Raw genomic sequence first — 14,314 nt, forward strand, 5'->3', positions numbered from 1 at the left:
CTTCCGCGATTTAATGGTCGAAATCCATTCACGATCGAATTTTCTTTAGTCGTGCGAATTTGATTTCCCCTATTAGCCTTTCCCTAATGGTTAGCATCCCACAAATGATTAGTTCCGGGCGAGAACTGACTACGAGTACATTCATAAAAATCAAGTATTTCATAAATCCCAAATGGACTAATTTTTTAGGATGTCACAATGTCGGCCATTTAGATTACTAACACATTTGAATTTTTTCCTAAAGAATCTCTCGTTAAAATGTCAACAATGCGTATTTTTTCAATGGATAGCTCATATTACCAAAATAGAGATAGACCTAATAGTAAAGTTCTCCATCTATACCAAAGCATTACTTCTCAAGCTTGTAAATAATCGCTCATCGAAGCCGAACTTGAGAGCCATGCTTAGCAACCGAGCTCTCTCTACCTCCAACCCCCAATCCTCCATGGAAGTTCAACCTGTTCAAGCAATTCGATTGATTGATGATGCACGAGTTGGAATCGAATCAATCACTAGTCTCCAGAGCGCGCGCTTGAAGTGCTCTTTTTGAAAAACCTTCCTAGCGAAGAGAAAATATTGGGTATCACTCTGCCAACTCAGCAAAATTCTAGTCCATTCACTGGGCGACGCGTGTCGCTCGGAGTGCTTGAATTATTCTTGAACTTGGTAGATAAGGAATATGGGTAAAGGCTTCTTCGCATACATAAGACTATGAGAAGTATCTCAAAATTTCTTTTATCTGTTGCCGTGTATCAGCAAAAGAAAATATTGACAAAGTAATATAGTTTCTTAGTTACATTTTTACCTTTATATATATTAATATATTTTCAATGGAACGATTTACAGATTTTTGGAAAAATAGCATTTCCAACACTACTTTACTGTTTGGCAAAAAATAAAAAAAAAACTACCTTATTATGACCAAAACGTCCTAATCATGATGAATATTTCATTAGTCAAAGCTCTCTTTTATGGGATTGGTCCTGCATTCAACGTGGATCGTTGGATAAAAAGAGATTGATTTTCTGTCATCAATTCTGAACTTTAAAAGAAAGTTACGGATATAAACGGGATCAAATTATCAGTTAATTGAGAAAAGTTACTATGAGTAATGAAAATTATCAAGACATAGGTCTCAAAACTTTACAGAGTACAAAAGACTTACGATCAATTTACATATTTCAGTAAAAATACACAAAAGAAAATTACTATTAACTGAATAAATATTATTCTTTTGGAATTTTACCAAATTTTGATTCAGAGAATTTATGACCTCCAAAGAAAAAGCGCACCCTCCAAAGAAAACCTATGAAAGGATGTTCTACAGGTAAAATTATTATTAACGAGAACAATTACGTCGCCAAAGGACAGTTACGATTTATCGGGTAATTACTAACCATAAAAAAAGAAATTTACCCAAAACTTTGGCAGATTACTATATTTTACGGAATATTAGAAATCATATGACCTATAGAACTTACTATGACAACCTCAAAAGTAACAGATTTCTCAACAAATTTGGCAGTGAAATCACATAAGCTGATCGCCCAGCTATTACTTCATGTGAAGAATCACAAATGCTAAGCATAGACCACGACTATACAGATATTAAAAAGTAAAGAAAGAAAGCTATGACGTAATACTTTGACTAGAACAAATTCCTCCATATGTTCTTCGCAACTCAGAGCCACCTAAAGATTGGCAAGGATCGGTCAAACAATCGACAACAACTAGATGAGAAGGGAAAATGAGACCGGATCCTGTCTAATTAATGGTGATTCTTATTTGGTTTTTGTAAATTACCTACTAATTTTCTACACAGTAAGTTACCGCATACGTATCAATTTCGTGACTTTTCTTCACAAGTAGTCGAGTTGAGCCAGAGCAAATCAAATAAAGGAAAGAGCCAGAGCAAATCAAACAAAGGAATGCATCAGTTCATTTTACGGCATTCTTCTGTGGTGCTTGTTGCATCAATTTTTCTTTCTGGGTTTGCTTGTAATCTTCTCAAGGAGACTGAAAAGAGTGGAAGCGATACAAATGCAGAAAATAAGAGCACTAACGGAGCATCTACACACTCATTCATCTATCCAACACCAACGGGAGTGGGAAAGTGATCCTTATGATGTATTATTGAGCTTTAGAGGCTCAGGTTAAGTACTCACTAGGGGTGAGCAACTTGGACTGCCCAAACCGAGACAGGACCGGACCGACGGGTTTGGTCTAGTTCTCGGGACTATCGGTCCGGTTCCTGGTTCCTAAAAGCGGAACCCTTTTTCAGGCGGTCCGGTTCCCGGTTCCAAGGGGGAACCGGACCGGACCGGACCGACCTGATCGGACCAATTATTTAATATATATTTTTGTTATTTTTTTCTTTAAAAAAATTAATAAAATGTGAACTAAACTCTAAGTGAACTTTATTATCATGAATTCATTGATACAAATTAGTAAAATGTGAATTAAACCCTAAGTGAACTTCATTGACATAAATTCATTGAAAAAAATTAGTAAAATGTGAAACAAACCTTAAGTGTTTGACAAAAAAAAAACCCCAAACTCTAAGTAACCGGTTCCATTGGACCGGACCGGAACCGGACAGGACCGACGGTCCGGTCCGGTTCCCAATCCTAGAGCCAACCAATCCGGTCCGCGGTTCCCAAAATTAGGAACCGGTTCTCTCGGTCCGGTTCCTGATTCCACCTTGGAACCGAACTGGACCAGGAACCGCTTATCCCTAGTACACACAAGGTCCTTTCTTCACGTCTTCCTTCCATTTCCAAATCCGTTGTAACTCAATATGATTTATGAAATTCTGATCTTCAATAACCAAATAACAACCGAATTTATGCTTATATTTTTAAACGAATTGAATATGTTTGAAAACAGATTCTAATTCTTTTATAGCCTAATTAAGAAATTAATGTACACGTTAATCGTGAGTGAGTGGACCAAGCCGACAACTTTGACTTGACTGGAGGGTGAGGTCTCAAAGAAGATAAAGGCGAGGACTAAAAGCATCTGCAACTGCTCCTCGTGCCTCAATTACTAATTAATTAAATCCCATCACAATAAAGGGTAATCGTCGAATGGTTTGTATGATTGCATGAGACCCTTTTAAAAAAGAGGGCACCCACCATTCTTGACTTTTAGTGGCACGCGATTTTGGGTTTATTCATTTCCTTTTTGTGTGTTTATTACTATATTTGACAATTGCAGTTGAAATCTATCATTAGTTGTGAATAACAACAATGTCCCTCCAGTCTTCCACTAATTTAGTTTGGTTAAAATTCTTCTTCCACAAATCAATTTTAAAGATTAAATTAAAATGCACTATTGTTGACGATTCTAACCATGATATGGTCCCCAATGTATTATTTCGTTTCTAGAACCCATCATGAACTTCGTGGGAGGAAGATGACCTTCTTTCATTCTAAAATAGTTTAATGTGCAGGAAATTTCTAGGAGGACCTTATCTCGGTGGATTGGATTAGAGAAACTCGTTATTAAGTGTGGTTTCCATGTGATTTAATGGTGAAAAATTATAAAAAAAAGTCTTAAACCTATTACACTTATGTCAATTTAGTCTTAAACCTTTTAATTTGATCAATTTAGTCCTCAATTTTTTGATAACATGCCAATGTAGCTTATCGGGCCAATTTTGACAAAAAATTGCTGACGTGGACGATGGACGTTCTAATTCCTTACATCTTCAAGTGTACGGAGAAGGTTTGGCTGAATTGACCCAAATTGATGTCGTCATCTGGACGTTGAGCTAATTGATATCGTGAGAAAGATCATGTTTGGAAAATTGAAAATGATAGGACCCCTATGAGTTTCACATAAGTCCCACTAGATCTAGCAATATGTAATGAGAAGGAAACGAATAACGTGTCACTCGATTATTCATCAAAGCAATAGGCAAGTGAAGAAAAAGCTCATGCAGTTGTTGCACCACAAATAGTGGACTCCATGTGCCGGTGTACCACACTCAAGCATGGGGCCAACTAAGAAGGAGCCGCATGAAAGCAAATGAAAAATCATTACTAATTTCTCTTTTTCGATTAACATAAATTGCATATTGACATGATTGAGACTCATTAAAATATATATTGAATTAGATTTTATTACTTTAAATTCATAACAACTTGTTCTTTAAAATTTAGCTAATCCATATATGATTGAGGTCACTAAATATGAGTGAAAAAGTAGATTTTTGACCATTTTAACGCCTCTAGTGGTGAGAGGCTTTCATTTCAACTGGAAGGGAAAGCAAAATGTTGTACATCTTCACTTCGATTTGTGCGGCCATGTGATCACATTACAAAGAGACCTAACAAAAGGTGAGGGTTAGCCGGTCAAAGAGGTAAATTTCCTTACCAAAGGCGCAAATCCACGGTAGGATTGTGTGTATCCCACGTGCATCCAGCTCATATTTTGAGGCACGAGAAGAAATAATTCCCAATATGAACACCTTGCAAAAGTTGCCAAGTAAAGTCTACAGGGGGGGTCGTCTTGCCAATTTCGAGGAAGGGATTGTTTTGATGGTCTTGGTCAAAAAGTTCAGAATCAAAAGAAGTACGCTTGCCTCGTCTAAGAAATGCCATCCGCCACCACAAGATTTGCGCGTCTCCTTTGGGGCAAGAGAAGAAGTAAAGCTCTATTTAAAGTCGCAAGTGCTTGTGCTTGTGCTTGAAGAGGAGAAACGCCAATCACCACAAATCACTGAGAGATCGTTTTTGTTCCGAGATATATCTGGTTTTGATAGCTCCGAGCTGAGGCGTGAAGGTGATATCCTTGGATTGCACCGTCTTTCGGGACTCAGACACAACTTGATCTGCTTCAAGACAACTTCTTCTCAAACACTGAAATCCATCGCAGTAATTTCATCTCTGAATCGCTCCTCGAGGTAAGCCCGACCTTCATTCTCCAGTCTATTGCCATTGATAGGACAAAAATATATTTGATTATTACTCATCGCATAATACCTAACATCCTTTAAGGCATTCAGAATATTACATGTGATATTCCCTCGATTTTTTCAAAATCATCACCACATATATTGCTATTTTTTCTTACTACAATCTTCTCGTTTAAACTAATCGGTTATGAATGGTTAGACTGGTTGAATTTGGTGGAATCACTTGCTAGCCCTTGTCCCGTTGTTTTAAAAGCATTAATGGTTGACTGAACTCTCTTATGACAAAAAGCCTATTCAATTAAAATTATGAAAATACCCTTCTAGACCCGATTTTGGGTCCATCGGCCCTACACGTACCCCAATTCTCCAAAATTACTTAAACCTAAAACATCCAAAATACTAGTGTTTTGCATAAATTCTTTTTTTTTCTTGAAAACAGTTAAAAATCAGATTTTTCGAAATATCGATCATGCTGGTCTATTCTCTTCAATAATCGCACAAAACCTTTCAAAAGTTGCGGATTAGAATTGTCAACAACAAAAATTTATCCGAACAGATCTGATTGATTAGAGAATTTTTGGATATTCATAAAAACATTGTCCATTATATTGGCAATTTTCGTAATTTCTGGAAAATGACAGAAAATTCAGATATTTTTCCTGAAATTATGAAAAATTCACAATTTTGCTGTTTTTTTTTTTGCGCCGGTTACAATGGACAACTTGAAAGTGAGCAAAGCTGTTGGTTTCAATGCATTTACACATTTAATATGTGGACAATTTTTAGGTGAACTTTATTTTTGCGGATTGAATTAGAAAAACTCGTCATAAAGTGTGGTTTTCACGCGATTTTACTGCTTACAGCAAAGACATGACTTTTACATGTATATATAGCGTGGAAAGTTATCGACCTACGATGGATTAGACAATACGATTTATGCATGTTTAGTGCAAGGGAGGAGAATTTAGCATTTACGGGAAGGTAAGAACTTCTTTGACAAGGATATAATGGAAGATTTACAAGCCGGTTAGAGCCACATTTATCTGTTTAACAAAATGGTTTTCAAGTGGGGATATGAACAGAAGTGGTCATTCCGTACTCTGGTCCACACTATGTGGCTTGACTTTGGCTTGCCATTTGAAAACACTTCAATTACTACTGATTGGTCCTCTTTCAAGTGGGGATATGAACAGAAGTGGTCATTCCGTACTCTGGTCCACACTGTGTGGCTTGACTTGGCTTGCCACCTGAAAACACTTCAATTACTACTGATTGGTCCTCTCTCTCAGTGACATTTCGAATTTTGGCCCATTTTTGGGATTTATAAAACGGATATTTCGTCAGTGCGCTTATAGTAAAAATCTCGCCCGGGAACTGATCACTCCCGATTATTATTTTTAAATCTTGAGATTTCGCTAGAATCGCATTCGATCGAATTTGGCCGTTATTTAGACCTCGAACTTGGCAGTCGATTTTCGGGAGTTTCAGGATGAAATAAATTGGACGGTGTCAATATTATCGTAGCCAGCGTTGAGATTGTCAGGAATAATGGAAAAATGGGAGTTTTTGACCGGGTGCGAATTTGGACTAGTAGACCTCCCTCGCTATAGTTTGATTTAATTAATTCGGCCTTTGTCCCTTTTTATATGCGAGGCTTATTTTGGACCGGTAGATCGCTTTCGGTTTTGAATTTGGGTCATCGGATCGCATTTAATATTTGAATCGTGACCGTTAAATCGATTTTTAGTTTAAACCGTGTCCGTTGGATCGCGCTCGACGATAAAAAAAAAATCTACTTTTGTTCTCTCTTACTCTCTCTCCTCTCTCCTCTGACATGCCCACGCCGCGCACGCTCTCTCTCTCTCTCCTCATTGCGTCTACCCTTCCCTCTTCTCTTTCTCTCTCTCCCTCCTTCTCTCTCCTTCTTTCTCCCTCTCTTTTCCCCCTCCGTCGCGCACGTCTTCCCTGTGCAGACGTCCCTCCCCCACGCCCATGCGACCCACCCCCCGACACTCTCTCTCTCTCTCTCTCTCTCTCCTCTTTCCTTCTTTTCCCTTTTCTTTCTTCTTCTTCTTTTTCTCCTTCTTCCTTCGCCCGACTGGTCCTGCTCGTGCGTCTGCTCGCCCGACCTCCCCTCCGCCTCCGCTAGACGCCGTCCCACCTGACACGCAGGCGCCGCCGTCCTCCTTGCGCCGCCAGGTGTCGCCCGGGAACGCCGCCCGAAGCCTGCCCTCCTTCTCCTCCCCGAGTGCGCGAGCTCGGCTCGTCGTCGCGCACATCTGCACGGTCCGGCGTTGCCCGGCTGGCTCGTCCCGTTCCGTTCCACCGCTTGTGACGTCGCCAGCCCAGCTCTCGCCGTCAAATCGCGCCGTTAAATCGCCCACCAACTGACCGGGCTGTTATTCCTCTCACATCGAGGCGAAGCTGACTACCGTCATTTGCGTCTATTGCGACCGAACCCCGCCACGTGGCCGACCCAGGTCATCATTGCCAGCTCCCATTGCCGGCAAACGCTCGAGTGTCGCTGTCGTCACCTCTGAGCGTCCGGCCGCACCAAACGCCTCAGCCAACTTCTTCTTCTCCCCGTTGGCTTTCCGACGTTCGTCGCCGCCGCTCCGCCGTGCAGCTAGCCGACCGTCGCCGCCGCCGCCGCACGACCCGCCGCCACGCCCGATCGCCGCCGCCATCGCTGCCGCTGTCGCCGCCCGACCAGCCTGGCCTAGCCCGGCCGACCAGCTCGGATCGTGACCAAGCCGCGTGCCCACGCCCGCGCCCGTTGCCCACGCCCGCGCCCGGCCGCCGCGCTCGCCGCCCGCGCTCGCGCCCGTGGCCGAGCCCGTGACCGAGCCCGTGACCGAGCCTTGTGCCGTGACCGAGCCCGTGACCGAGCCTTGTGCCCGTGGGCCGAGTGGCGTGCCCATGGCCGAGCGCCGTGGCCGAGCCCCGCGCCCGTCGCGCCCTCGCCCGCGCCGAGTGAGACACTGTTCACTCGGGCCATTTTAGGCCCGAGCCGACTTTTCCCGGGCCAAAATCTAGTAAGTGGCTTCCTAAACCCTACCTAGTATTTTGGGTACTTTATTGACTTGTCTCGGGTTAGAACGGCTAGGGCGTGTTTTAATTTAATTATATCATGTTACAATTGCGCTATTTAAATTGGATTAAATGATATGCTTGACTCGGGTAATGGTGTGTGGCCGACTTGAACGTCGGGTTTGTGGACTGAGGTGGCGAATTGTGAATTGGACTGAGTTGTGAGTATGGGTTGTTTGATGCAATTGGCATGAAATTGATTTAATTGATTGGCGTGTGCTTGCCTGTCGATTTTAAGCCCGGATTGATCGGAGGGCTACGGACTTGGGACGTGTTGACGGCGGTCCGTGTGAAGGCATGAATGGCCGATGTGCCAAATGGATTCGGGCTTGAGACGTGTTGACGGTGGCCCGTTAAAGGTGTGTTGGACCGGGACGTGTTTACGTCGGTCATTGGAATTTGAGCCCGGATTGATCGGAGGGCTACGGACTTGGGACGTGTTGACGGCGGCCACTGGAATTGATTGAATGGTATGGCTTGGGACGTGTTGACGGCGGCCATTGGAATTGATCGAATTGTGAGGCTTGTGTGCTCGTGAGAATGAATTTGAGGCGCGATGGCGCGAGTTGTGAGAAAGATGTTCGGACACGCATGTGATTTGAGCGTGTGGACCGAATTGGGTGGTTGAGCGTGTGGACCGAATTGGTGGTTGAGCGTGTGACCGATTTGGCTGGTTGAGCGTGTGATTTAATTGACCAGTTGAACGTGTGGTTGCTTGGTCGGGCTGGTTAAATGCGAGTGAGATTGCGTGTGCTGGTGACCGTGATATGATGATGAACTGTTCTTGCATTGTCATGTTTGGACTAATATGCAGGGTTGGCTCGTGATTCGAGGGCAAGGTAAGTATAATGATGTGAACTCTATATGTTATGGGGTAGTTTGCATGTACGACTTGTCCGGGTACGCATTGGCCTACGTGGGGTATAGGGGTTGCTTATTGAGACTCGTTCTCACGGTTATTATATAACCATTTCGGATCCGCGACCGTGAGTGATGGGAGACGCTGCAAGGGTATCTCGGAGATCGAGGACGGGTCGAGTGTCCCGTATTTTGAGTTTCCCCTTTTGTAGACGAGTTAAGTTCGCGAACCATTGTCCCTTTTGATGAGCATTGTATGTATTTGCCAAGTGTAGGAATTACAGTTATTGTTTTGTGCTATTGTTACCCCTTGTCATTATTAATTGTCCGGGTTGTTTCTATTTGCTTCCGCGCGTGCCTAATCTCTGACGTTTGGGTTGGGTCGGCGACGCGTCCTGGGACGTCGCGTTCAATGATCGACCATCGCGGGATAATCGCGCGCTCGTAGGGTGCGGGGCGTGACATCCCCGTTGATTTGGTATCAGAGCAAGTTCAGTTCGAACCAAGATGGTCGAAGCTTGGAGTGATAAGGAGCGATGACTTAGGGGTAGCCAGTTAGGGAGATTTGTTGGCCATGCGTTACCCCAGACTGTTTGATTGTGATTGCTGAGTGATGTTATGCAATAACGTGTGAAATGCAGGCGCGTCAGGACTTGAGGTAAGTGCACGAACCCTATTGGTTGTGATTGGGTGTTGTTTGTGATTGACTATCTGCTAAGTGAATTGTGGTGATTCACTGCCTAGGGCTTGGGATTGGTATAGTTGGCCTAGGTTTTTAATTCCCGAGGGGAATTATAGCGGGTAAGTGGATGTTGTGAACCCTTGAACCCCAGTGAGGTTGAGTAGTCGAGGTAGAGGTCGAGGTTGAGGTCGTGTAGGTCCGCTAAGTTGGAGTTGCAGAGGATCCCAGATGGGATGAGATTTTGAGGGCACTCGAGGAAGTTAGAATTTTAATGGGAAGGCAAACTGAGGAGCGAAATGCTACTGTTGCTACTAATGTTGAGGCCGCTGTTGTCGCCGCCAATGGAAATAACGGGAATCATGGGCATAATAGAAATGTTGGGAATCAAGGTCAAGGGCAAGTTAATGCAATCAGATAGATGCGTCAGCTGGTTGGAAAATATTTGAAATTGAAACCTCTGAAGTTCGATGGTAAATGTGACCCTGAGGCTACATTGCTTTTGAGGTATTCGGGTGCACTGGTGAGGAGAAAGTGACCCTGGCTGTATATCAATTCCAAGGAAACGCAAGTGATTGGTAAGAGAACCCCCAAAGTAGGATAGTTCGAAGGGCATAATCCTAAACTGGGGTGTCGTTGTTGAGGCCTTCAATGAGAAGTACATTGAGAGAGTGCGCGAGGACAGAAAATGACCTAGTTTCTCCGGCTTCGCTAAAATCGGATGTCGGTCGATCAGTACGAGATCGAGTTTGTAAGGTTGCCTATGTACGCACCAAGGATGGTCAAGGACCATGTGGATATGACAAGGAGGTTTCGGGATGGATTGGAACCGGAATTCCGCAATCAGTTAGTACTTTTGAGTCTTAAGGGATTACAATGAGTTGTATGAGAGAGCTCGATGGTTGACACGGATATGAGTGAAAAGGCTGCCGTTTCTGGATCGTGGTATGTGCCGGTTAGGGACAATTGGAACTTGGGAAGAAGTCTATGACAGAGAATTGGAGATTTGTCCCTCTAGTAAGAAAGAACTTTGGGAAGCCGAATTACTACTCCAACGCCGCATGTCTGTCTTATAGAAAGAGGCATAGAAATGGCCATTGCCAAGGTAGAAGTGGAGCATGTTGTGGATGTGGACAGTAAGGTCACCAAGTGAGAAATTGTTAAATCGACAGGGTAGGTCACTAATGCAATCGCATCGATCGCAGGTAGGACATTAAGCGAGAACTGCCTCGCAGATTAATCAGAATCGGCTAAGGACGTAAGGAAAAGTGTATGTTGTGGCTGAGAAGGAAGTGAAGGATGTGCCATGAAAGTCTAGATGCGTTATGAGATGGTATTGTGTACAATAGGAGATGATTTTGAAGTTATCGCTTGAGTGGTCATGTAAGACTTATAATCAATTTTATGGTGAATAGGCGCGATCGGTTTAAGGATTTTATGGATTACTGATGATATTCTTGGACGGGTTTGGAAGGATGAGTATTGCTTGGAAATTTCAGATTTTTGTAAAGAACCGATGTGATTTGTTTTGGGAGACTGTGGGATTGAAATTGGATGGATTGAGCTTGTCTTTGAGGTGTATAAAGATAATTAAATTGTGGCTGATTAGTTGGTTGAGGAATCAAGGCTAAAGGGACATAGCCGAGGTGTGTAATCTTCTCGATGTCTTTCCTTAGGAAATTGCCGGGATTGCCACCTAATAGGAGAGTCGAGGTTGTGGTTGAGTTGGCCCCAGGGACAAAACCGACTTTGGGAGTACTCTACAAGATGTCACTGTCGGAATTGAAGTAATCGAAAAACCAAATGCGGGAGTTATTGGATGAAGGTTTTATTCGTCTGTGTAAGTCTCCATGGGGAGCGCCAGTTTTATTCGTGATGAAGAAGGACAGATCGTTAAGGTTATGTAGTGACTACAAACAGTTGAATCAGGTGACTATTAAGGATAAACGCCTGTTGCCAAGGGTAAATGACCTGTTCGACCAGTTATAAGGGACATCAATATTTTCTAAGATTGATTTGAGGACTGGCTATCACCAATTGAGGATCAAGAAGGAGGACGTGCCGAAGTCGGCATTTAGGACGAGGTATGGACGCTATGAGTTTACGGTGATGCCGTTTGGACTGACGAATGCCCCTGCAGCCTTTATGGATTTAATGAATCGGGTATTTAAGGAATTTCTGGATTAGTTTGTAATCGTGTTCATAGACGATATCTTGGTATACTCGCAGAGTCCCGCTAAGCATAAGTTACATTTGGAAAAGAGATCTATGGACTTTAAGGGAACACGCACTCTATTCTAAGTTTAATAAGTGCGAATTCTGGCTTCATTGAGTGGCGTTCTTAGGACATGCGATACTGGGGAAGGGATTGTAGTGGATTCGACAAAGATTGAAGCCGTCACGAATTGGCCGAGGCCGACGTCAGTAACCGAGGTTCGGAGCTTCTTGGGTCTAGCAGGCTATTATAGGCGCTTCATGGAAGGGTTTTCGGCACTAGCTACGCCGTTGGCACGGTTGTTAAAGAAGGAAACGAGGTTTGAATAGACGGATGAGTGCGAAAGGTGCTTCCAAGAATTGAAACAGAGGTTGACGACCGCGCCAGTGTTAGCGATCTCGTCAAGTCCGGGAGGAATTGAGAATCACAGTGACGCGTCGTTAGGAGGATTGGGATGCGTGCTAATGCAACATGGAAAAGTAGTGGCATACGCATCGCGGCAATTAAGGCCACATGAGCAAAATTATCCGATGCATGACTTGGAGTTAGCCGCGATTATTTTCGCTCTTAAGATTTGGAGACACTACCTGTGTGGGGAGAAATTTCAGATTTATACGGACCATCAAAGTTTAAGGTACTTGTTCTCCCAAAAGGAATTAAACATGAGACAGCGCCGTTGGATGGAACTCCTTAAGGACTACGACTGCGAGATTATGTATCACCCTGGAAAAGCTAATAAGGTAGCGGATGCACTGAGCCGGAAATCAAGCATTGCGCATATGATGGTCAAGGAGTGGATTCTGTTGGAGGGAGTTCGAGATTTGGAATTTAAGTTTGAAGTGAGTCATGTCTCGAGTCTACTTGCAGCATTGAGGATTGAACCAGAAATACAGACTAAGATTAAGGCTTTACAATCGACGGACCCAGATATTCAAAAGATTTTGAGTATGGATGCCACAAAAAGGAAATCGGATTTTCAGGTATCCGAGGATGGGATTCTAAAGTTCCGTGGACGGTTATGTGTACCCAGTGATACAGAACTGAAGGAAGAGATTTTGTCTGAAGCACACCGTAGTACGTACAGTATTCACCCGGGGAGTACAAAAATGTATCAGAATTTACGGCAGCATTATTGGTGGAACGGCATGAAAGTGGATGTAGCCAAGCACGTGACCGAGTATCTAACATGCCAACAAGTGAAGGCACGGCATTGTAAGCCGGGTGGATTGTTGCAGTCATTGGAAATCACCGAATAGAAATGAGAGCATAACGCGATGGACTTTGTTATGAAACTACCAAGAAGCCAAAGGGGCCATGATTCAATTTGGGTTATAGTAGATCGGCTGATAAGATCAGCACATTTTCTGGCAATGCGAAAGGACTTCGCGTTAGGAAGGTACGCAAGATGGTGCGTGCAACAGATAGTTCGTCTTCATGGAGTACTAGTGACGATCACTTCAGACCGTGATCCTAAGTTTACTGCCGCTTATTGGAAAAGTCTTCATACGGCATTAGGAACAAGGTTACAGTTTAGCACGGCCTATTAGTCGCAGACGAATGGCTAGTCTGAGAGGACGATTCAGACTTTGGAAGATATGCTACGACCATGTGCATTGGATTTTAGGGGAAGTTGGAAAGAATAATTGCCCTTGGTTGAGTTTGCCTATAACAATAGCTATCAGCAGAGTTTTAGAATGGCACCGTTTGGGGCATGGTATGGCAGGGTTTGCAGAACACCGGTTTGTTGGGATGAGTGGGTGAGAGGAGCATCACGGGTCCCAAGTTGGTTCAGCAGTCAATTGAAACAGTCAGGGTGATTTGGGAACACCATGGAACCAAAGATGCGATGTGGGAAAGTGAAGAGTTGATGCGACACCAGTACCCTCATTTGTTTGAATAGTTGGGTTGAATTGTAAATTTCGAGGACGAAATTTTTGTAAGGGGGGAAGAGTTGTGACATTCCGAATTTTGGCCCATTTTTGGGATTTATAAAACGGGTATTTCGTCAGTGCGCTTATAGTAAAAATCTCGCCCGGGAACTGATCACTCCCGGTTATTATTTTTAAATCTTGAGATTTCGCTAGAATCGCATTCGATCGAATTTGGCCGTTATTTAGACCTCGAACTTGGCAGTCGATTTTCGGGAGTTTTCAGGATGAAATAAATTGGACGGTGTCAATATTATCGTAGCCAGCGTTGAGATTGTCAGGAATAATGGAAAAATGGGAGTTTTTGACCGGGTGCGAATTTGGACTAGTAGACCTCCCTCGCTATAGTTTGATTTAATTAATTCGGCCTTTGTCCCTTTTTATATGCGAGGCTTATTTTGGACCGGTAGATCGCTTTCGGTTTTGAATTTGGGTCATCGGATCGCATTTAATATTTGAATCGTGACCGTTAAATCGATTTTTAGTTTAAACCGTGTCCGTTGGATCGCGCTCGACGATAAAAAAAAAATCTACTTTTGTTCTCTCTTACTCTCTCTCCTCTCTCCTCTGACATGCCCACGCCGCGCACGCTCTCTCTCTCTCCTCATTGCGTCTACCCTTCCCTC

At 43.4% G+C, this 14,314-nt stretch overlaps 2 protein-coding genes across 3 annotated transcripts in view; one reads left to right on the forward strand and one right to left on the reverse strand.

Moving 5' to 3' along the window:
- LOC115662493 (disease resistance protein RPV1-like) overlaps nt 1-14,314 on the forward strand; it is a 193,121-nt gene that overhangs the window by 87,936 nt on the left and 90,871 nt on the right. The window contains exon 1 of one of the 2 annotated variants that reach the window (XM_056309527.1): nt 4,686-4,906. The exons of the other annotated variant lie outside the window; for it this stretch is intronic. The gene's annotated coding sequence lies outside the window, so the exon portion shown is untranslated. Of the gene's footprint in view, nt 1-4,685; nt 4,907-14,314 lie in introns of those variants that run through there. 2 annotated transcript variants of the gene reach the window in all.
- LOC130137610 (uncharacterized) lies at nt 7,363-7,839 on the reverse strand. Its single transcript, XM_056309275.1, has one exon. The coding sequence runs from the start codon at nt 7,837-7,839 to the stop codon at nt 7,363-7,365; it is 477 nt and encodes a 158-aa protein (XP_056165250.1).

Source organism: Syzygium oleosum, unplaced genomic scaffold, assembly GCF_021117445.2.
Source record: "Syzygium oleosum isolate NSW1041296 unplaced genomic scaffold, Sole_v2.1 Sole_v2.03, whole genome shotgun sequence".
NCBI lineage: Eukaryota > Viridiplantae > Streptophyta > Magnoliopsida > Myrtales > Myrtaceae > Syzygium > Syzygium oleosum.

Bases quoted from the DNA above. Each gene is read 5' to 3' on its own strand.
- LOC130137610 (XM_056309275.1), bottom strand. From the start codon at position 7,839: ATGGGCACGCCACTCGGCCCACGGGCACAAGGCTCGGTCACGGGCTCG.